At 38.7% G+C, this 22,790-nt stretch overlaps 1 protein-coding gene across 1 annotated transcript in view; it reads right to left on the reverse strand.

The window, feature by feature from the left end:
• Dcc (DCC netrin 1 receptor) overlaps positions 1-22,790 on the reverse strand; it is a 727,907-nt gene that overhangs the window by 62,603 nt on the left and 642,514 nt on the right. The window contains exons 22-23 of the mRNA XM_055622855.1: positions 13,024-13,089; positions 6,010-6,172 (exon numbers count right to left, since the gene is read on the reverse strand). Coding sequence (XP_055478830.1) covers positions 6,010-6,172; positions 13,024-13,089 — 229 coding nt within the window. The remainder of the gene's footprint in view (positions 1-6,009; positions 6,173-13,023; positions 13,090-22,790) is intronic.

Consider the following 22,790-nt stretch of genomic DNA (forward strand, 5'->3'; position numbering starts at 1 on the left):
AGCAGTGTTGGTTAAGTAACCAAGTCAAACTAATCACGTGTGCACATGGAGGCCGAAAGTCCACCTTTGGTGTTAGTATTCATCAAGCGCAGTCTACCTTGTTTTTGCACCAAGGTCCCGGTAATCACCAGTTAGGCGAGGCTTGTTTGCCAACAAGCTCCAGGGATGTGTCCATTTGGCACTCCCAGAGCTTGAACTAAAGTGCCTGGGTTTTATATGGATGTTAGGGGTCCAACTCAAGTCCCCATGTCCACGCAGCAAGCACTTTCACTGGGCCCCAAAGAAGCTAATTGTAATTTAAAAACTGCAACCTATGCAAAACTATTAGAAATGACTTTGCCTTTCCAATTACCGACTTAAAAGCTTTGCAAATATTTTCCAATTAATGTTCAGCGGTACAATTTATTGAAATTTCGCAGCATTCTTCTCTGCCTTTCTGAAGTATGCTGATGAGGACAGGAGACAAAGAACTCTGAGACTTACTAGCAGCTTTGTGGAAGTCCCAGGTAGCTTTCTGGTGTCTGAGGCAATAATTATTGGCTTCCATTATATAAATCCATTCCCCTAAACTACCCTTTTCAACAGACCCAAGACGCTCACGGAACTATGCACTGTCTATGTAGCCCCGGTGCTGTTATGGAAAATTCCTCCCATTGTTAAAGTCAGAAGGATCACCATGTTGTCTCTCAGACTAAAGTGCTCAATCACTTCAGCATCCCCATGGATGTCTTTAGGGAAGTACCAGTTCCCACGCTCAGGATGTCACCATGTGCTTCCCCATGGTACCTCAGCATTTAAATGACCCGTGGAAAAAAAGATATTGATCAAAACTTTTTAGTGGGATCTGAGAGATGGCTCCGTTGTTCAATGCCCTTGCTGAGCTTCCACAGGACCCAGGTGTTCCTCCCTTTCCTCTAGTCAGGGAAGCACACAATTGCCTTAATTCTAGCTCTTGGGCTTCTGATGCTCTGTCTGGCTTCCCTAGAGACCCGCACACAGCATAAGACACAAACACATGCGCACACACATGCACGCATGCAAGCAGGCAAAATCTTAAAATCTTTTCTTTTTTTGTGGGAAGCAAGGTGAAATGGGTCAGGCTTCTACTCCCAACATTTAGGAGGCTAAAGCACGAATAAAATTTGGCAGAGTTTCAGGGCCCCTTATACTGAGTCAACATGCCTACAATTGAGACTCTTTTTCAGAAAAACATACTGATATCTAGAATTTTTATTTAGTTTATGAAACCAATAGTAAATCTAGAATTTTTTTTTTTTGCCTCATGCTTAAATATGTGCCTTGTTCAACCGTTCATTTACCAGCCCCTACCACTCTATGGCATCACATCCTATGTCCCTGGTCTTAAAAGTTCCAAATCTCGGGGAAGGCAGCAGCTTTTTGTTGGTTGCGAATCATGAGCTCAACAGGGAAGAAGTTAGAATTCTTGATAAACGCAGACAGCATAGAGTCAGATCTTTCCTATGCAGCTCTCAGCTGATCCGCTGGAGGCCACGGAGATCCTGATGCTCTCTAACCAAGTTCGTTTCCTGTTTGTGCGTGTTTTCCCAGTGGCTGTCTCACCACTCCTCTTCCCACTATGTCTTTTTTTTTTCTTCTTCTTGTTACAAGAGAGGGGCCTTCTGCTCAGAGATATTCCTCTCCAGCCTTTCCACCTGGACTGAAGCAGGTGTGCCATAAACCCAGCAGGTGCTCAGAACTAAAGTTTCTGAAATTTGTCTTCGAACTCTACAAAGGGCCGCTGTCACCCTGACCTTCTGCCCATCTGTTGTCTCTCTATCTTAATGGCTGAAACGATGGCAGAACTCAGCTCCCTGGTTTCTGCAGTAGAATCTTTATGAGATAAATGTAGACAGGCCTAGGGAACTCCTTCCACAGTGTGGCTCAGGAGCACAGCTGGAGGTGCCCACTTCTTGAGAACTTCCCAGGACGACTGAAGGAGAGACCTTGTTGAGGGCTGGGGTTGTTTGTATTTGAACAGCAAATCTAATACATGTAAATTACTGCCTGCCAGGTGATTTATTTAGTTTTGTTTGCTCATATTTTAAATCTGATGTTTATACCAAGTAAAGAACTAACATGCATTTAGCCCTTCCTCACAATGCAAAATCCTGTTTGCTTAAAATGTGCTTCCTCTTCAGAGTTCCCCTCACTTTTCTACAGAGTCCTCCTAACCTCTTTAAGTGAGTGAGCTCTTAGACTAGAGAACTTGTTTTCCTCTCTCTAAGCCTCTTAAGTAGCATTGGGAGTCAGCTGCCTCACTGAGCTTTCAGGGTATTTCTCCAGCAAGGCAGGGCGAACTTTTCCTGCACTTCACCAGTAGCCAATGTTTGACAATGGCAACTCACTTATTTATTTAGTGAGAATTCATGGAATAGCAGACATATGTCAAGAAATATGTTAAGTATTATAAATATGAAGAGGGGAGCAGTATAGGAAGCATAATAAATTTTTAAAAGCAGCATGGCTTTGGGAATTCCTGCTTTGCTGGAGTTAAAAAGAGTGTACCAGGATTCAGGACAGTAGGCTGAAAAAGCAGAAGGTCCAAAGTATTAGAGGCCTTGCCTCCGACAGAAATATTTTGAATGATATCAAGTCATGATATATACAACTCCAGCCCAATCTGTATATCATTTTAAAATCATACTCATTTAGTATGTATGTGCTTATGCTTGTGTGCTATAGAGTGGGTGCAGAGAGCAGAGGAAACTGTGAGCTCTATCTTTCAGCCCTGTGGGCTCTAGAGATTGTACTAGGGTCTTCGGTTTGGTAGCAGGGATCATTACGCTGATCCATCTTGCCAAGACTCTGCAAGGTATTGCAGCAAAGACTAAAGTCAGTGGATCTGTCAGTGATGAAATGAGAAAACATATGAAATTATATCAAGATACTTTGTGAGTGAGAATAAGGAAAACAAAACAAACAAACAAAAAACAAAGTTCAATTTCTTTGGGTCCTCAGTCACTCACAGGATCCTTTCTTTGTTCCCTTATTTTCTATTTTCACCAGCTACTTATACTTAGCTACTTATGTGGCACACTATCCTTTCAAGATAAAATTTTCAAGGTCGTATTATCCCAAAGGGTTTCCTGTGGGTGTCAAGTTGATCTGAGGTGCTCTTTCAATAGACTGACAAGTTTTAGGTTTTTTTTTTTATAATTTTCATTTTTTTATATTAATCACAGGTCATTTACTTTGTATCCCAGCTGTAGCCCTGTCCCTCATTCCCTCCCAATCCCCCCACCCCCACTTTGTCTCCTCCTTGCTCCTTTCTAAATCCACTGATAGGGCAGGTCCTCCTCCCATTCCATCTGAACCTATCTTATTAGGTATCTTCAGGACTGGCTGCAATGTCCTCCTCTGTGGCCTAGCAAGACTGCTCCTCCCTGGGGGTGAGGGAGAGGAGGTCAAAGAGCCTGCCATTGAGTTCATGTCAGAGACAGTCCCTGTTCTCCTTACTAGGGTATACACTTGGATACTGAGCAACCATGAGATACATCTGAGCAGGGGTTCTAGGTTATACCCATACATGGTCCTTGGTTGGAGAAACAGTCTCATAAAAGACCCCTGTGCCCTGATATATTTGGTCCTTGTGGAGCTCCTGTTCTCTCCAGGTCATACTAACTCCCCCTTCTTTTATTTTATTTTTGACAAAGAAGTTAAAACCATTCAATGGAAAAAAGACAACATCTTCAATAAATGGTGTTGGTCCAACTGGATATCTACATGCAGAAAAATGAAAATATATCTGTATTTATCACTTTGCACAAAATTAAAGTCCAAGTGGATCAAAGACCTCAACATAAAACTAGATACACTAAATCGGTTAGAAGAAAATGTGGGGAAGTGCCTAGAACTCATTGGCACAGAAGTTTTAGTTTTATACCCTTACAGAACAGACATTTTCCCCATAGAGAGATGGTACATACCCAGTACCATAGCTCATCAGCCAGTATGACCATCAGATAATGAGGGAAGCAAGTGAAACTGAAACTCTAAACCCTCTACATACCCTATTGTTAAATTGAGGGTAGTTCACAAATGTGCCAGTGCTTTAACAAATACTGAACATTTATCACATTTGTCCTTTCCCCTTCACGGGAATTCATCTTGATTCTGTCTCATAGACTGGATACCTTGATGACACACCATGCCAAATCTGAGCAACCCTTCTTAGGAACACCAAGCCAGGGAATTTTCAAGGTCTTACCTCCATGATTTACACATAATTTTTCTTTACTTTTTTATGACAAATTTTTCACTTTGTATCCCAGCTGTAGCGCCCTCCCTGGCCCCTTCCCAATCCCGCTAGGGAAACTCATATTGAGGCTGGTCCCTAAGGGGACACTGTTGATGGTGTGCAGACCCCTTTAAAGATTAATGCTTTTATTTCAGTGATGGGTTCTGTTTTGTGGTCTTGGTTTCCCAATCATGGAAGCAGGCTCATGAAGGTTTCAAAATAGAGCTACCTCTTGTCTCTTGCTGTCTGTCCTGTCATGTCACCTCTCTTCCACATTTGTTTACTTGTTCTGCTTTGTCACCTTGCATACTGTCACCATGGTAGTTGATTCTCACTATACATTAGCACTTGCAGTGCTATATTATGGTCTGACATTTACTTTGAATCCAAAATAAACTTATATTCTTGATAAATTATTTACATTCAAGTATTTTGTTATAAAGGAAGTGTAAGGCATTCGCTCAATCAGTTCTTATTCCTGATCTTTATTAGGTGTGTGGACTCTGAGAGAACATGTCCAGGCTCACACCTAAAGACACTTTTTAAGTTCATCCATCGGTTCTCTTCTTTCAGACAGTGTACTGGAACAGCAGTAATTACTCGTTTCAGACAGTACAACCCATGATGGCTACTAGATATGAACTAAATGCACAGGCTGCCTCTGTGCCTCCCTGGTGCTTTCTTCAGGATGGATTTGTCACCTGTTCTGCTTTTACCCAGAGCTCTGGGGGACACAATAGAGACCATCAATAGAGCTACAGGGTGAATAAGAGAGCAAGGGAGAGACCAGGCATGAGAGAAGAGGGAAAAATGACATGCTGGAGGATCTTTGTTGACAATGAATATAGAGAAGAACTGTCAAGCCAGCCACCTCCAGCTCAGCCTCCGGCTTTAAGTCAGCACAAGCCTGAGGCCAGGAACAAAACAAAAGGAAAAGGAACAAAAGACATTCAAGCCATCCATGGAGAGGGAGTAACTGAAAATACCTATCAGACTGGATTTGACAAAAACTGGAAAGTCAAATAAGCTAGGTGATTCTGGTGACTTCCAGAATCTGCAAACACAGGCAAATGTGCTGGTTCCAAGGCATTTTTGGAAGGTCTGAGTTGTATGCAAATAATATGTTTATTCTTGACTTTGTATGCGATATAAACTTTTCTATATAGTAAAATCAAGAACTGTAAAATATGAAAATATTTTGAAGGTATAGCCAGTGTTATTTCCTGACATTTAAACATAGATAGGACATAGGAACCTTTTCAAAGTACCGAAGGCTTCTTTCTTTCCTAATGCCTAAGAGCCAAGCATTCCCTATATTTGTAATGACATTGAGTTTGATATGCTGTATTTAGTCATCCATTCAACAAGCATTGATTACCTGCCTGCAGGCCTCCCTGTCAAATGTGATAAATAAGTACTGTGGGGCAACAATATCTCCAACTGTCTAGAAGCAATTACAGAGAGGGCTAGAGCAGAGGCCTGGTGGAGTCCTTCTCTGAGTGTTATTTACAGAAGAATCTGAGAAGCAAAAGCAAACAGAAAATGCAAGATGGTCTCTGGGGAATGCGTTGTAAAATCTGCAAGTCTAGCTGTAACTTAATTGGATGCTTATAATAGACAGAGGTGCATTTAGCCGGGGTCAACAAGGGACATAGTGAATTATGAAAGGGGGGAGAGAGAGAAAGAGCCATCAAGAATAGAGCCTCAGAAGGAGGTGACTCTTTTTCTCTGGGGAATCAGTTGTTACTCACTTTCTCTGCTGGGCTGAAGAGCGCCGGGTACAAACCACAGCTACAATCACCACGACCAACACTGTGAGGATGCCAACGGTGACCACCGTTATCACCAACAGGTTGCTGTTCTTCTGAGGAGTGACACTGCCATGCGGGGGGTGCATCTGCCCAATGGGTGGTTCTGGGAGAAAAAGAGGTATCGGGGGTTCAGGTTTAGGTAGGAGTAGCCACCACTGCTCATCGAACTGTCAAGAGTTCTTACTGTTGAAGCCCAACGATGAAACAAAATGATTCAAGTGAAATGAATTATACAAACTTCAACAGAAAAATTTTATTAACAGCACTATTAAAAATAATCCCTAAGTAGAAACTATGTAAGTCCATTAACAACAACAACAACAACAAAGTGACATATCTTACCCAGACACAAAAACAGAATGGAGTCATGTCACAGTGTAGAAGCTAAGGGAAATCAACTAAAGGTTGGATAGTGTTTCATTCCACTTTTATAAAGCATTTCAAGTAGGCAAGTCAATGGAAAAAGAACATATCTTAGTGATAGCCAGTGGATGGAAAAGGGGGTGATGGAAAAGCAGATGATGGTTTTGAGCTTCCTTTTCAGTTCACAGAAATGTTCTAAATTAGATTGTGGTTGTGCTAGTGTAACCTGTTGACTACACTAAACTCAGCCACCTTGGATCATTTCCAGAAGTGGATTTAGGGCAGAGTTTTATGCTGATTAGCAAACTAAGACATATAATATTGAGAAAAACATCCAGAGTCCATTTTGTGTTGGTCAACTACTCCTGGGTATAGAGCCTGCCCTGGAGTGTGGTGATATACCATTGATGCTCTGTAAGGGAAGACTAATTATCACTTTGCCAGCAAATAGCTTCTTGGTTAAAGGTGAGATTTTGCGTCTACTTCCCCTTCTCAGTTTTGGGATTTTGTGTTGTTTGAAGGTCTTGTATGTGCTGCTAGAGTCTCTGTGAGTTCGAATGGGTATCAGTCCTGTTGTGTCTGAAAGGCATTGCTGCATCTTCCCATTGACAGTAAAATATCTGCCTAGATCATTGAGTTTCTAATAATAACTTACTAGTCTCAGGACAATTATTTCACAGTAACATGTAGGACTTTAGATCACTTTATTTTGAGTAGTTGAAAAAATGTGATTACATTCTAAGAAAAATAGTTTCTTGAAATAAATTTCCTAGATCCAAGTCATGGTCTTTCAGCTGACATTCTATATATGTTAATTTAAAAAACATAAAGAAAACCCCAACAATTCTGAGTATTTAAAAATGAATTAATAATTTCATCTTTTTATTAATAATAAAGAATTGAAGTACTGAAACATGTCAAGTTTAAAATTGTTTCAAAATTGAGGTCAATATAATAATGTTTTATAGGATCTATAGATATCTTGATCAAATTGGCTAAAGTGACTTTTGCAAATTCCAGGAAGAGCTATCTGCAAAGGGAATTGGTGCTTCCTTGCGAATAAGCAGGATTGAGTTGCTGCAATTTTTATGGTTTTTGTCATTCAAAAAATGTACATTGCAAATTGTGTGTTTACAAATTGAGGCATGTTTGGCATCAAGGAAAAATTTGGAGTCTAGTCTAAAAATTAAATGCATCATAAAATTGAAATAGTACCATATCACCAAATATTTAGCTTTGATACTACTTGACATAAGAAAATATTTAGGAAGCCTCTTCAGCTTCTACACTTTAAGTAAGAGCTTACAACTATAAGGGAATTTATGAATTCTCTTTTGTTTTAAAGTTGAAATTCAGATTTGAATTTTTAAAGGTGTGGCAAGAAAAAAACCAAATAACATAAATGATTAGCAAGGTCTAAATGTATTTGCAACTGCTTCGAGTATCCTGACAATAAGCTATTATTTTATTACTATGCTTTGAAGAATGGACCCAGCAAATGTAAAGAGAGCCCCCCCCTTAAAAAAAACCAAAACCAAAGCAAAACAAAAAACCCATAATTCTGTCAGCCTAACGGAGATGTATGTGGTTTCATTGTGTGAGAGGTTTAAGGACAAAACATGTGAAGCTATTTTTGTCAATTCAGAATTCTTTAAGGCTGACTGAAGCCTTGCCTCTCAGGGGTTTCACTTACATATCTAATTTGAAAAAAAAAAAATCTCTTTCCCAAACCTTAACACATTACTAGGCTTTTAACTGGGAATCTCAGTTTTCATAGCCCTTTAAGAGATTATATATAATTAGCCAAGACTTATGTCAGATCACATATTTACCATAATTATTCTTCTAGCAAAATAGTAGAGGAAAGAGATTAAATTTCCTTTTCACCATCCATGTGTCTAGTGGTTTTCAGTTCACTGTAATCAGTCAGCATAATAATTTGTCTCTCCAGTAGCTAATCTAGACATATTGCAGGTACATCATTAGTCTCATTCACTTAGCATAATATTTCTAAAACATCATGAAGTGATGGAGAAAAGTGAGAGGGATAATGCCAACAGTTTATATGAACTGGCTGGAAGCCACTGAATGTCATTATCTCTTTTACCTCCATGAAGATGCTCTGTAAGGTAATATTTGTTACGTCAAATTTAATTATAATTTTACCCTTACTAGGAATCTTAAACAGTAAAGAAGAATGCATGTCATGGCATGCATTTCTTCAAATCACTGTCCTTTTTATCTGAGAACTGACTCCTTTAAACAGGAAAAGTCTACTGATTGACATATTCATGTCAGGTTTAGTTTGGGCTTCTTTTTAAGCAAAATCTCATTTCATTTTGAAAGAGAACTTCAAGAACTTAAACAAAACTCTTAAATTTGACGTACCCTGGAGACTGCAATATTTAAGAAGTTAAAAATGCAAGCAGCTAAGAGTTATTTAGATCAATTTCTAATTGCTTATGCATATACATTAAGAAGCATATACACGTTGAAACAGAAATCTCTAGTAAAGAATTTTCTTATTCTTAGAACTCTGAGAATTCTGGATTCTTAGGCAATTGTGAATAAATTGCCATTTTAGTTGCCAAATCTAAGACCATTCAAGGCCTTCTGGACACAGAGAGAACACAGTTTTGCCCGTGGTTCACACTTGTTTCCACCATTAACATTTACATCTACTGCTTAGCAATCCTGAAAGCTACGAGGGGATGATTACCCTTTCTCCATTATGCGCGTGGAATCCTTATTTAATCTTCAGGTATTCTCGACTTCAAAAAGTACTATCCTGTGGTCATACTTATAACCGGGAATGAATTCCTACTCAAACAACTTCATACATTCATACAACTGTCATTTCAAAATTGGTATGTTAGAATGATTCTCACAGTTTTACTTACTCATATGTATGTATATATATATATATATATATATATATATATATATATATATATATATGTGTGTGTGTGTGTATGTGTGTGTGTGTGTGTGTGTGTGTGTAGACATATTGTGTGGATATGTGTATGTGCGTGTGATGAGGGGAGAATGCATGTTTTAGGGGAGAAGAACACAATTGGCTTCATGTCTATCTTTTCATTATGTGGTTCAGGAACTCAGGATTGGTGGCAAGCAATACACGGAGACATCTTGCTGGCATTGTAGAATGAGTCTACAGGAAGGTGTTGATTACTTAAGTGGACTCTAGAACTAGAACCCCTTTCTCTCTCTCTCTCTCTCTCTCTCTCTCTCTCTCTCTCTCCACATATGTGTGTGTTGTCAACCTTAAAAACAAAGCAAAGCAAGTTCTGTTTATCCACAGAGTTTCTCACCATCTCAGTTTGGTAATTTAATACTCTGCCCTTTCCACCTGGATAATTCAACTTGTTTCTGTGTTCCTAAAGCATCCAGTGTTAAACCTGTGCCCCAAATGTATAACTAGGACCTCACACTCAGAGGAGACTTAGTAGCATCTCTTCCTTTACAAAAATATTCACTTGTATTTTAGGTATGTGTACGGTATGTACATGTATGCCTGTGCCCCACATGTATGTAGTGTCCAAGGAGACTAGGAGATGATATGGAATTCCATGGAAAGGGAACCACAGTTCCATGTTGTGAATTGTCACACAGGTACCTGGAAATAAACTTGAGTCTCTGCAAGAACGCAAGAGTTCTTAACTACTGGGCCATTTCTCTCTACCGTTAGTAATATTCCTGGACCGACTTTTTAAATGTAGGAAGAGTGGCTGATAGACTGTATTTAAGACAAACTTTGAATAGGATGAAGTTAATGAAACTAGCAACATATGGTAGATAGAATTATCACTATCCAAGTCTATTTCACAGGAGAAGCCACTTGTCTGGTTTCAGGCCCAGCACACATCTTTCATATTAGTGCTGTGCACCTCGGTCTTCTATTGACCAGAGACTGCCAGAGGTAGGCATTGCTTTTAACAAGCATTACAGAAATGAGGGAGAGGACATGTGAGAAAGAAGAAGACAACATGGACCTCCTGGAGAAAGCATCCTGTGTTTAACTTTAGTTAGACTTGACTTGAGTATATGTTTAGGATTTTCTACCTAGCTAAAGCATATGTTGAAACCTACTTTTCCTCTTGGCGAGATTTCAAGGTGCAGTTTCTGGGTATGCTTCTATAATCAGAACCTCCATGAACTGACTCTGTGTCCTTATAGGAGAAGCCTAGAGAACCCCAGTTACCATTTCCACCATGGCAGGACACAGAGCATACATATTCATGTGTGAATAAAAGTATTTCCATGTAAAGTAGAGAATAAGTTCTTACCATATACATAACTTAATATGACCTTGACCTTGTATTGTCTTTCCAGCCTTCAGAAGAACTATAAGCAACAAATACTGCTGCTTACAAATTACCCAATGTCAAGTAGTCTGTGATAATAACAGGAATGGATGGAAAATGTAAATGAAAATAAAGATATTTGTCTATTTTAAACTAAAGTGCATTAATAGCAGAGGAGTTATAGTGCAAAGTTGAAAAGTTATTAAGGTACTCTATCATTTGTTGTGGGACAGTAGACCAAGCATCTTGTTATATAAACACACACACACACACACACACACACACACACTGACACACTCATATTATATATGTATACTGGTATACTGATACCTCTGGGAAAAACTGATGCATTTTATTATATTACACAATAGCTAATTTAGCTATTTATTCTAATTTTATAACCAGAAAAAAATTAAATTATAATTTTGGCTTCCCACTTGTATCTTTTAATAGGAAACTACCCAAATGGACATGTATCTGTTCCTTTATCAAATCTCTCATACAACCCTACTACAATGGTTAAATAATTCTATTAGTTATAAAATAAAATATTGTACATCGGTGAAGAAAAATGACTAAGAACTATCTTAAACACATGGGTAAATATTAACAACCTTAAAAATAAGGACAAATTAGAGCATGCTCCATAGAAAATGTAAAGAGTAATTGACATTTTCATAACTTTCTAAATGTGTGAAATTATATATTATTTCTTTACATAGTCATGTGTAATCCAATTTAAAGAGAATATTGAAGAATTGAAAATGGTTAGAAACTGTACAGTGATGCAGAGACATGCAGGGGGTTTCAACCGTGTGATGAAACTGAAGCATCTTAGGTCCTTATAGTTTGATATATGATAACAGATATTATTATATCTTAAATAGATGGTTTGTTTTTAATAAACCAAACATGTTTTCCAATGATAACATTGGAATAACATATTCCAATGCATAACACATTAGTCCTTAGGTTGGAGATAATTTATCCTTTCAGAGACTCTGTAAAACCAAGACAAGCTTATGAAATGTGGTTTTCAGTCTGCACTATGTTCATTACTTGGGCTTTCCTCCATGGGGTCACACTAAAAGCCCATAGTTGTATGGAAGAACTTCGATGGAGGAAGCAAGAGAACTGCCAAAACTTGAGAGTGCAGAGGACAACTAATAATAAAATATTATAGAATTTACATGGCAAAAAGTCTTAGAAAGTTTACCAAACATAGTTGCTTTTATTTTGATCTTTAGCCACTATCTCTCTCCAATAAATAGGACTGCTGTGAATATTTGAAACACTCTACCACATTTTAAAATCTAAGTATTTAATAAATCTGCTGCTTATTTTTATTTTTTTGTCCACTTGACATAAACTAGGGTCACCTGGGAAGAGGGAAGCACAACTGAGAAAATGCCTTCATTAGATTGGGCTATAGGCAGGTCTGTGGCTCACTTTTTTGATTAATGATTGATGTGGTAGGCCCAGCCCACTATGGGTGGTGCCATTCCTGGGCAAATGCTCCTAGGCTATATAAGAAAACAACCAACCAAGGACTATCCGTGGAGATAACCTAGAACCCTGACAATGCAGCCACTTCTGATGAGAACTGATAGACTAAGATCAAAAAGAAGGAGAGGAGGACCTCCCCTATCAGTGGACTTGGGGAGGGGCATGCATGCAGAAAGGGGGGGAGGGTGGGACCGGGAGGGGAGGAGGGAGGGGCTTTTGGGGGAATACAAAATGAATAAAGTGTAATTACTAATAATAATAATAAAAAAGTAAACAACCAAAGCAATTCACAGACACTAACCTCGTAAGCAGCTTTCTCCCATGGCCTCTGCTTCAGTTCCTGCCTCCAGGTTCCTGACTAGTGCTCCTGCATGAGTTCCCTATGTAATGCACTATAAGCTATATACTGAAATAAAACTCTTCCTTCCTAAGTTTTTATTGTTTGTCTGTTCTGTTTTTGTTTTTGGTCTATGTTTTCTCAGCATATTAGAAAGCAAACTAGGAAAGACTTGTATCATTTATAAATTATATAGTCCTGCCTGGAACTGTTCTAATTATTTTTCCATGCACCTGTCACCTCTAATTGTCATCATTTCCTCATAGAATGTGTGAAGTTTGCTAACAATATCATTTTTCTATCACCGCAGTGAAACTCTAAGTCCACAGCTTTCGCCCTAGTCAACAGAAAATTTGTTTTGGATACTGTAGAATTAACCATGTAATTAGTGTATCTAATCCAATGGAACTCAATTTACATACTTACCATTGAGAGTGCTTCTGTCAATCAAGTTAGTTTCAACTGGCCAATAGCCTCCATCTCCATGACGACCTGTGGATATCAGCACAGTAGAATGTTAGTAGACGTGACCCAGGGAACTACAAACAAAACAAACTGAAAAGACAAAGAAAAAGAATTCTTAATACACAGTTTATGAGCAGAATTACTTGGGCTACTTCTATGAATTTTATTTTTCCAATGTGTAAGAAAAATCTGTCACACTTAAACCATTTAAATTCAACTCTTTTCTGGGAAGCAATCTCCTTTGTTTCTTTTTCTTTTTCCCTCTCAACACTTATAATAAAGTATCAAGAAACAAACACAAAAGGTATGGCATTGCTATACTAAATGTTTCCCTCTCTCCTCTGGAGACTTCAGAACAAATATGACCTGTGTTATGGCTCCTAGGTCCAGCCAGATTTTATTGCCTCTCACTTGTCACAGATTTTTAGCAAGTTTCCCTTGCTGTCTTACCAGGCCAAAACTTGTTTCATTTTCAGCTTGGCTTTGAGTACTTTTTGGTGCTGTGATGTGCCAAGTAAGGTGCCTGGCAATCAATACTGACTAGACAGAAAGCAAAGAATGTGATCAAGATGCCCACACTCATAGTCTACAGATCTGTTGGCAACACAGAGAGAAAAGAAGGCTCCTTCCTTAGAGTATTATTGGGAATTCTGCCTCTCACAGGTGTGGAACAGATGAGAACATCGTGTTTAAAAACGTGAGCCAAAGATTCATCAAAAATACTTGGATAATAAAAACCTAACCAGTGATGAGGTGTTACAGATGACCCTTCATCCTATCCATGAATGCAGAGAACTGTAATTATTTGATTAACTTTGCTGTTTAGAACATCTAGGCAGAGAAGTCATAGAAAACCATCAGTGACTTGACTCTCTGTGCAAACACGTTTTAGCACACAGCATCTGTTTCTGGAGTGGTTTTCTTCAGTTCTGTTAATAGTTTATATGTTTCTTTATCTTTCTGACTTACAAGGATCCTTGTGAAATATTTTGCATACCTAAAATTCTTTTCACTAGTGTTCCCTGAGCATATCAATACTTTATTTGCAATAGAGGTGTGTAGGAGCAACTTAGTGTTCTGTTCATTGACTGTCTGAGCAGAATTTTAAAAACTCTTTGGATATCAATTCTCTGCTGAAGTTAGCATGGACAACAAGCTTCTAATAAAAAAATGAGAGAAATTAATTCAATCACAGTGAATCATGCTTTTCACATAAAATGGCATATTTAAACTCTGCTGGTTCTTGTCTGTGAGTTTGAAAGGAAGTAGAAATTAGGATGAAGTTTCCATACATATAAAGTAGGGAAGTTGGGGTATGTTTGTAAAAAAAGAACAGTTTAAATGGGAAAAGGCTGTGGACATTTTGGTAGCTCATCAGTGGATGGTCCTAACATTTTCCCATATACCTGGCTTATGTAACTGATACATCTAAAGTTTCAAGAAACACAGAGAAGCTTTGCCCACAGCACATTGTGCCATCAATGCTGGAAGAAATCAAGTGAAACGGAAGTTCTGTATGAATATTACAGAATATTTTGCGGCAACTGAAAGCAGCCAGATTTCAAAGCAGTCAGCCAAAAGACACCCTAACAACCTAATCACTTAGGCCAGTAACAGCATAAATGACTCCTGTAGGGAGTAAGCCTATATTGGCTGGAAATTAGGTAGATAGCCTGGAGAGGATTTTCCTCTTCCTCCAGCCTCCTGATAAATGTCTTTTTAATGAAGTTTCTAGCTCTCTTTGCTAGTCTGTGGAAAGATGTAAAAACAAGTTCACAAGCTCTTCCATGTATAATGCAGACAGGAAGCTGTATGGGTCTGGAACCCTTTGGATTTGCATCCAGAAATGAGTAAGTAGAAACTACAGATATCATATAGGCTAGATTGTTTAGATAAAGGCACAGCAGGAGTGCTTCTAAATAGCATGTGGCTTAAAATCCAGAATGTTGACATGGCTAGCTTTTTGTTGTTGTTGACTAAACTGATGCCGCAAAATAAAATTAAAAACTATTAATGAACCCAAAAGAAAGTGCCTTTTAGGAACCATGATATAATTAATGAGGAAGATTGGATTTATGGTAATTTAGATATCTTATAGCAGTTCATTGGGAAAACACTAAACTCATTTTCAGGATATTGATGACCCTAAGATATCTTGATCTAAATACATGGAATTGAGCTTTGATTTTTGTGCTAAATTTCCTTTCTCTGAGAGACTCTTTTCAGACATCAAAGAGACTTTTCTGATGGGTAAGTAATAAATAAATACTAATATTAATAATGATAGCAATAGTAACAAAATATGCCTCTACCACTGTTAGGCAAATCCCAGGAAGTGAGCAAATGAAAAACTATTAAAGACCTAAAGGAAATGATAGCCGTGACTGTTGCTGATAGGCAGGCCAATACATGTTTGAGAACTTACTGCTATTGATTGGTATATAACATGTTCTGTTAACCTGGCTGATCTCATAAGCATTGACTTACAGAAACAGAGGAGTGATTGGAATTTGGAAGGCTGTTGGAGTGAAAGTCAGTCAATGTTCATATTCAAACTACAGCCCTATCCCAAAGGTCTCTGTTTCATTAAAGGGGAATTAAATGGTAATATCTTATTCAACAGTTATTGAATGCTTGCTACACAAAAGAATAGCTCTGGATTCTCATGGAAGGGGGGGAGTGAAAAAAAATGTATTAACGCTGTGTCCTGTGGTATAAACAGCTAGCACTGGTTCATTATATCTAAAGCTTAAATAATCCTATTCATAGTTAATAATACCTAGCTATGGTTAGTTGTTAATTTATTTTCGGTTTAATGACTTAAGCACAACATAATCCATCTATTTCTATACAACACTAGCAGATTTTTCCTAAAATGTACTTTTTAATTATTGGTATTATTTAAAAGAGATCCTTGCAAAAAATAATGTGATGCTTTAGTAGTGTTGCATTAGAAATTTAATAATTAAAATTTTAGAATCCTCAAATTACTTTTTATGTAATATACTGAGTCTCTGGACATCAAAAGTTTGTAAGGCTCTCAGATTGAATTTGAGAACAAGCTCAAGTGTCTGTGGCCTCCTAGTCATTTGCTCTCAGGACTGAAGATGGGAAGGGCAGAAGTCCTCTGGCTGCCTTTGGGGGATGTGAAAATGAGTTTCTCCTTGATGCTGATCCCACTGGCACCTTTGATGAGTTTTTAATACTGGAGGAGAGACTCCTGGCAGTTGATATGCCTTTCAATGTTTAATAAATACTGTGCATTTTAATTTATTGTATCTTTGCAGTTTTTCATTATGATTTTCTTCTCAGTAGCCACTTACAATACCATTGTTTCTATACTTTTATTGTGGAATGGTGAGTGTGCGTATGTTCATGAGTGCATTTACATGTGTCTGTGCACGTCTGTTTGTGTAAAGTGAAGCTATATTGATGTTCATTTGATGCTCTCCCTTGCAGCACACAGATGGAGAGCATTTTCCGTGATCAACAATCTTTGACATCTAGGGATAATGAATTGTGTTGGGTTTTGGTGCAAGGGTCTAGCTTTTTTCCTGTGGATGTTTATAGGTTCAGGAAGGACAGTGGGACATTAATGTGCAGAGGACGTTTAGGAAGTTGGATGTGGTAGCTGTAATCTCATCTTGAATCCATCTTCTCTGAATGGGCATTCAGTGGTCTACACTATCAATTCCCAGAGAAATACATATGGGCCATAATCTAAATCAAATGGGCAGACGGGTCATCTGACAAATATGTGCTGCACTGCCTCCCAAGGATGCAGAGCACGGAGTTATCTTCTCCATCTTAGAATTGGTTTTCTGAGAATAATTCTGGGGGTAATGACGAAAATTGCATCGATTTTATGTCTTGTACACCAGTGGATAAAGAAGATCCATTAATGCCACCTGAATACAATTTTGCTGCCCAACACACAGATCACATTGAGATATATTTAAAACAGATGATTTGTCAGAAGGGAGAGAGGTGCGTGAGGGATCCATTTATCATGCGGTTGATAATACTGCTGACTTTGAACAAAGATATCAGGGCATCAAAAACCACAGAACGGAACAATAACTAGCACCCAAGAGTTTTCATATACATATTAATAGAAAGCAGCTGCTCATTCTTTTCTAAGGTCCAATGCGCTGTGCTTAAATAAACACAAATACATCATTGTGTGAAGGAAAACATAACTGCTTCCGGTGCAACAGCAACTAATGTCCTCATCACATATGAAGTTTGGGGCTGAGTAAATTCCTGTTGTTTTCCCTTTTCAAAACCTTTGGTTGCATTTGCCTCCTAGAGACATTCTAGGAGCAATAATTTGCAAAAGAGGGAGAGTTCAGTAAATGACTTCAAGTTTCCCAGAGGGAGAAAAACAATGTTTGTATCCTTTAAACATAAAACACTTAAGATCAGGTTTTTTCTCTATTCTGATTTTTGTCTGTACACCATTTAGTGGACAAATGTATAAGAATTTTTAGAAATCAAAACAGAAATTAAGACTACAATTCCATGGATAAGTATAATGCGTACTGTGACCATATAGTTGTGGATGACAATGTACTATAGGAAGGAAAGGGAATGACAAATTGTGTGGTATTTGTTAATCATGGCATACTGTGCTTGAGGAATTTATATGGATGATTTCTTTACCCTAAATACTTGCTTTTGGTGCACATCTCAATTTAATTATGAATATCTATAACCTGAGGCAAAAGTGTAGTTTGATCAACACATTGGGGATGGTTTCTTAAGAAACTGCCAAAGGTAGGAAAATAATGCATTTTTTTTTCTGAGCACTAAATATATACAGCAATGTCAGACTTACTGACATTACAGACTTACTTCTAAATATGGAGATGATAGCTGCCAGTCAATAAAACAATTCAATGTAAACATGTTTCTTCATTAATTAAACATGTATGCAAAATAATATGTGTAATTTACATGGCATAATACAACATATAAATATTCATGCATTTATTTCTAAACATCTATCACTTCTGATCCTTACGGTCTTAACACTGAAGAAAAGAGAGTGGGCAATAGTTAAAAAAAGAAACTGAAGAACCCAATCAAACAAATAATATCTTTTAACCACAGCCAGGCAGTTAGCTTTCTCCTTAAAGATATCAAGGAAAGAAAACTCGTAATTTCTGAATTTTTATGAACCTTATAAATCCTTCTACCTTACTGGTTCCTAATGAACATTTGCTACCTGACCCTGGTAATCTATATCATAACCAGCTATATCTTAAAAGCCCAGTGCTTTGTTACTTGTAATTATTGTTGACATAAATTTATATGTAGCACTGATTAACAATTCATTTGTTAGCAAAACAAATCCAACGCAGTGCTGCTAGCATGGAGTTTGGTGGAGCTATCTGAAGTTGTTTATTTCACTAGTTCTCTTCTTACACCTCTTTGTCTCCAGCACATCTGATGTAATGGCCATCCAAAGAGTCTCAGTAATCACTTTTAGAGGCAGCCCTGTCTTTACCAAAATCTAAAGCATCATTCTACTTTTCAATATATAAGGGTTTTCCTGGATGACAGAATCTTCCTAGGAGCTCATTTAGCAGATAGTGACAATATGGAAGATGAGGCACAGCTTTATGTAGTTCATAAAACAGAAGCTGCTCTCAAAGTCTGCAGAACGACTCTGACAGCCTCTCCCCAGCGTGCTATACCAGATTATCCCAAATGCCATTCTGGAATGTGCTTGTGTGGGGGTGAAGTTCTAAGTCACACAGACAAAGCATAAAAGCAATGGGGTTCCATTCTTCTCCAAGGAAAATTGCTGAATGAAGACATTAAACCACACACATTCAGCCAGTGGCTATAAATAACAAGTTGGTTGGAGTTTCCTCCCCTGTATATCTGCTCAGGGTCTGCCCATGAGTTCAGTAGAAGTTTCAGTTGTGTTGTGTAACAGTTGCCTCTGATGTTGAAACATTCTGTACTGTAGGAAAGCTCCTCAAACAAAAAGTCAACAGCTCAAATAGCTTCCAGAAGTCTCTGAAACTGATCAGATTCTCTAGGTTCATGCTTCTCCAAGAGTATAGATATACAGAAAAGATTTCTGAGAGTCACTCTGAGACCAGCCAGGATGCAAGAAAGTCTCTGATACAACCTCAGCTGCAGGGAACAGCTACATTTCCTAGAAGAAACAAGGAGCCTGTCAGGAAGAGGCTCAGACCACACGACTCACCGGGAAAGGACAATCTCCAAGCAATTAAGCCGAGTGCAGGCTTTGAAGTGTACTGTAGTTTCCCAGGTTTTGTGAGCTATCACCCTTGCACGATGGGCTTAGGTGATGCAGCTGCCTTTGAGACATTTTTGCTTCTGTACGCAACCCCCAAGCCATATCCTGTAAGTAACCCCAACAAAATTCACTGCTTGATAGTATTTGTGTTTGATCTCTCGTGGGATCCCAGTCTGGGTTGAGTAGATACATTCATAGCATGTGTCCAGGAAAAACTGTCATGCAATATAATTGCAGCCTGAACACTGACACCAGAGAATCAAAGATGAGTTGGCAATGAGTAAGGGCATGGCCCTGGCTATGGGTAACAGGGCATCCAATTGAGGCCAGCCAGCCCAAGAGGGAAACCTTCACAGAGAAAATTCTGATGCAAGCAACCTTTCCTGTTGTGTGTGTGTGTGTGTGTGTGTGTGTGTGTGTGTGTGTGTGTGTTTACTGTGGCAATGGCTGCCTGGTTTTTGGTCTGAGTAATGAGACCTGCAACTAAGGTTAAGCCAACTGGATTAAGAGGGTCTGTAGGAGGGATCTCAGAATGGCAGACTTAGTTTGTATGGTATGAGGTGGCATGACTTCTTGATGAGTGGGGTGCACTGTATGAGTTCAGGAATGTCCTGAAAGCAATGACCTGTTTAGAACAATTTTGCTGTTTGGCTTGAGAGTAGTCTACAAGGTTTGAGCTTGTCAGCCAGCAGCAGCAGAGACTATCTTGCCTCTGTTGTGTCTAGTTAAGAAATGCATCTGATACTGAGATGATGGCCAAGCAAGAGCATGTTTGTATGAGGGAGGAATTTCAACTAGAAAGGGAGACACAGCATCCTCCTCCACACTAGCCTCTGATCTGGTAAGTAAATTAAATAAAGTAGAGGATGAGAGAGACAACTTGGCTTCCTGTGTGTGTGTGTGTTTTTAATATAGTTTTTTTAAAATATAGACATCAAAAGGAAAAGAGAATTTACATTAGATCTTCTTTCACAAGTCTTTCCTGGAATCCAAACACATGGAACTGACGGGAAGAATCAGAGAGCTAAGAACACATGGTCAAAACAATAGACAAAACTCTCAGGTCTGAACTTCAGTAAAAAAAAGTCTGTGGCCCAGCATTCAGATGGGAGCCTTAACAGTGGTACAGTACAAGAAAGTGGGGCATTTGAATTGATGGAATTAGGAAGATTTTAAAAGAAAATGGCCATCCTGCCAAAAGCAATCTACAGATTCAATGCAATTCCCATCAAAATACCAACTCAATTCTTTACAGACCTTGAAAAAAAGATTCTCAGCTTCATATGGAGAAACAAAAAACCCAGAATCTCCAAAACAATCCTGTACAACAACAGATCATCTGGAGGTATCTCTATCCCCGATCTCAAGTTGTACTACAGAGCAATAGTAATAAAAACTGCATGGTATTGGCATAAAAACAGAAAGGAGGATCAATGGAACTGCATAGAAGATCCAGAAATAAACCCACACACCTATGAATACTCGATTTTTGACAAAGAAGCCAAAACCATTCAATGGAAAAAAGACAGCATCTTCAACAAATGGTGCTGGTCCAACTGGATGTCCACATGCAGAAAAATGAAAATAGATCTATATTTATCACCCTGCACAAAACTAAAGTCCAAGTGGATCAAAGACCTCAACATAAAACCAGATACTCTAAATCTGTTAGAAGAAAAAGTGGGGAACAGCCTAGAACTCATTGGCACAGGAGACAACTTCCTGAACAGAACACCAACAGCACAGGCTCTAAGAGCAACAATCAATAAATGGGACCTCATGAAACTGAAAAGCTTCTGTAAAGCAAAGGACACTGTCATCAAAACAAAACGGCTGCCTACAGATTGGGAAAGAATCTTCACTAACCCTTTATCTGACAGAGGACTAATATCGAGTATATACAAAGAACTAAAGAAGCTGAAAAGCAGCAAACCAAGTAATCCAATTAAAAAATGGGGAACAGAGCTAAAGAGAGAATTCTCTATAGAGGAATATCGAATGGCAGAGAAACACTTAAAGAAATGCTCATCCTCATTAGCCATCAGGGAAATGCAAATCAAAACAACCCTGAGATATCACCTTACACCCATCAGAATGGCCAAGATGAAAAACTCAAGGGACAACAAATGCTGGAGAGGTTGTGGAGAAAGGGGAAACCTCCTCCACTGCTGGTGGGAATGTAAACTGATACAACCACTCTGGAAGTCTATCTGGCACTTTCTAAGACAATTAGGAATAGTGCTTCCTCAAGACCCAGCTATACCACTGCTAGGTATATACCCAAAGTTTGCTGAAGTACACAAAAGGGATATTTGCTTAACCATGTTTATAGCAGCATTATTTGTAATAGCCAGAACCTGGAAACAACCCAGATGTCCATCAACGGAGGAATGGGTACAGAAATTGTGGTATTTTTACACAATGGAATACTACACAGCAATCAAAAAGGAGGAAATCATGAAATTTGCAGGAAAATGGTGGGATCTAGAAAAGATCATCCTGAGTGAAATATCCCAGAAGGAGAAAGACAAACACGGTATATACTCACTTATATAGACCTATAAGATATGATAAACATAATGAAATCTATACACCTAAAAAAGATAATCAAGAGAGCAGACATGGGGTAAGATGATCAATCCTCGTTTAGAAAGACAGATGGGATGTGCATTGATCATATGACAGGAGTCTACTGAGCGCATTTGAAAGACTCTAACTAGCAGTGTTTTCAAAGCAAAGACTCATGACCAAACCTTTGGCAGAGTACAGGGAATCATATGAAAGAAGGGGAGTTAGTATGATGGGGAAAGGATAGGAGCTCCACAAGGACCAAATATATCTGGGCACAGGATCTTTTCTGACATTCAACCAAGGACCATGTATGGATATAACCTAGAACCTCTGCTCAAATGTAGCCTGTGGTAGCTCAGTAACCAATTGGTTTCCCATAGTAAGGGGAACAAGGACTATTTCTAACAGGAACTCAATGACAGGCTCTTTGGCCTCCCCACCCCCCAAGGGAGGAGCAGTCCTGTTAGGCCACAGAGGAGAGCTTTGCAGCCAGTCCTGAAGATACCTGATAAAACAGGATCAGATGAATGGGGAGTCCCCTATTAGTGGACTTGGCAAGGGGCACGGTGGAGATGAGGGAGGGAGGGAGGGACTGGGAGGGAATGAGGAATCGGGACATGGCTGGGATACAGAGTTAATAAAATGTAACTGATAAGAAAAAAATAAAATTCAAAAAAAAAAAAAAAAGAAACAACAGAAGAGTCTGACACAGACTGGTTTGTGGGGACACGAGAACAGATGAGATTGGCCTGGCTGCCATGGAGGGAAAAAAAAAAAAAAAACAAAAAAAAAAAACTGAGCAGGACAACTACCCTTATATCCTTACTTTCTTAAAGCAAAGGACCCATATACTAAGACAGTATAAGACAAATCAGTCACCAAC

This window comes from Psammomys obesus, unplaced genomic scaffold (genome assembly GCF_907164565.1).
Source record: "Psammomys obesus unplaced genomic scaffold, mPsaObe1.curated_primary_1811, whole genome shotgun sequence".
Lineage (NCBI taxonomy): Eukaryota > Metazoa > Chordata > Mammalia > Rodentia > Muridae > Psammomys > Psammomys obesus.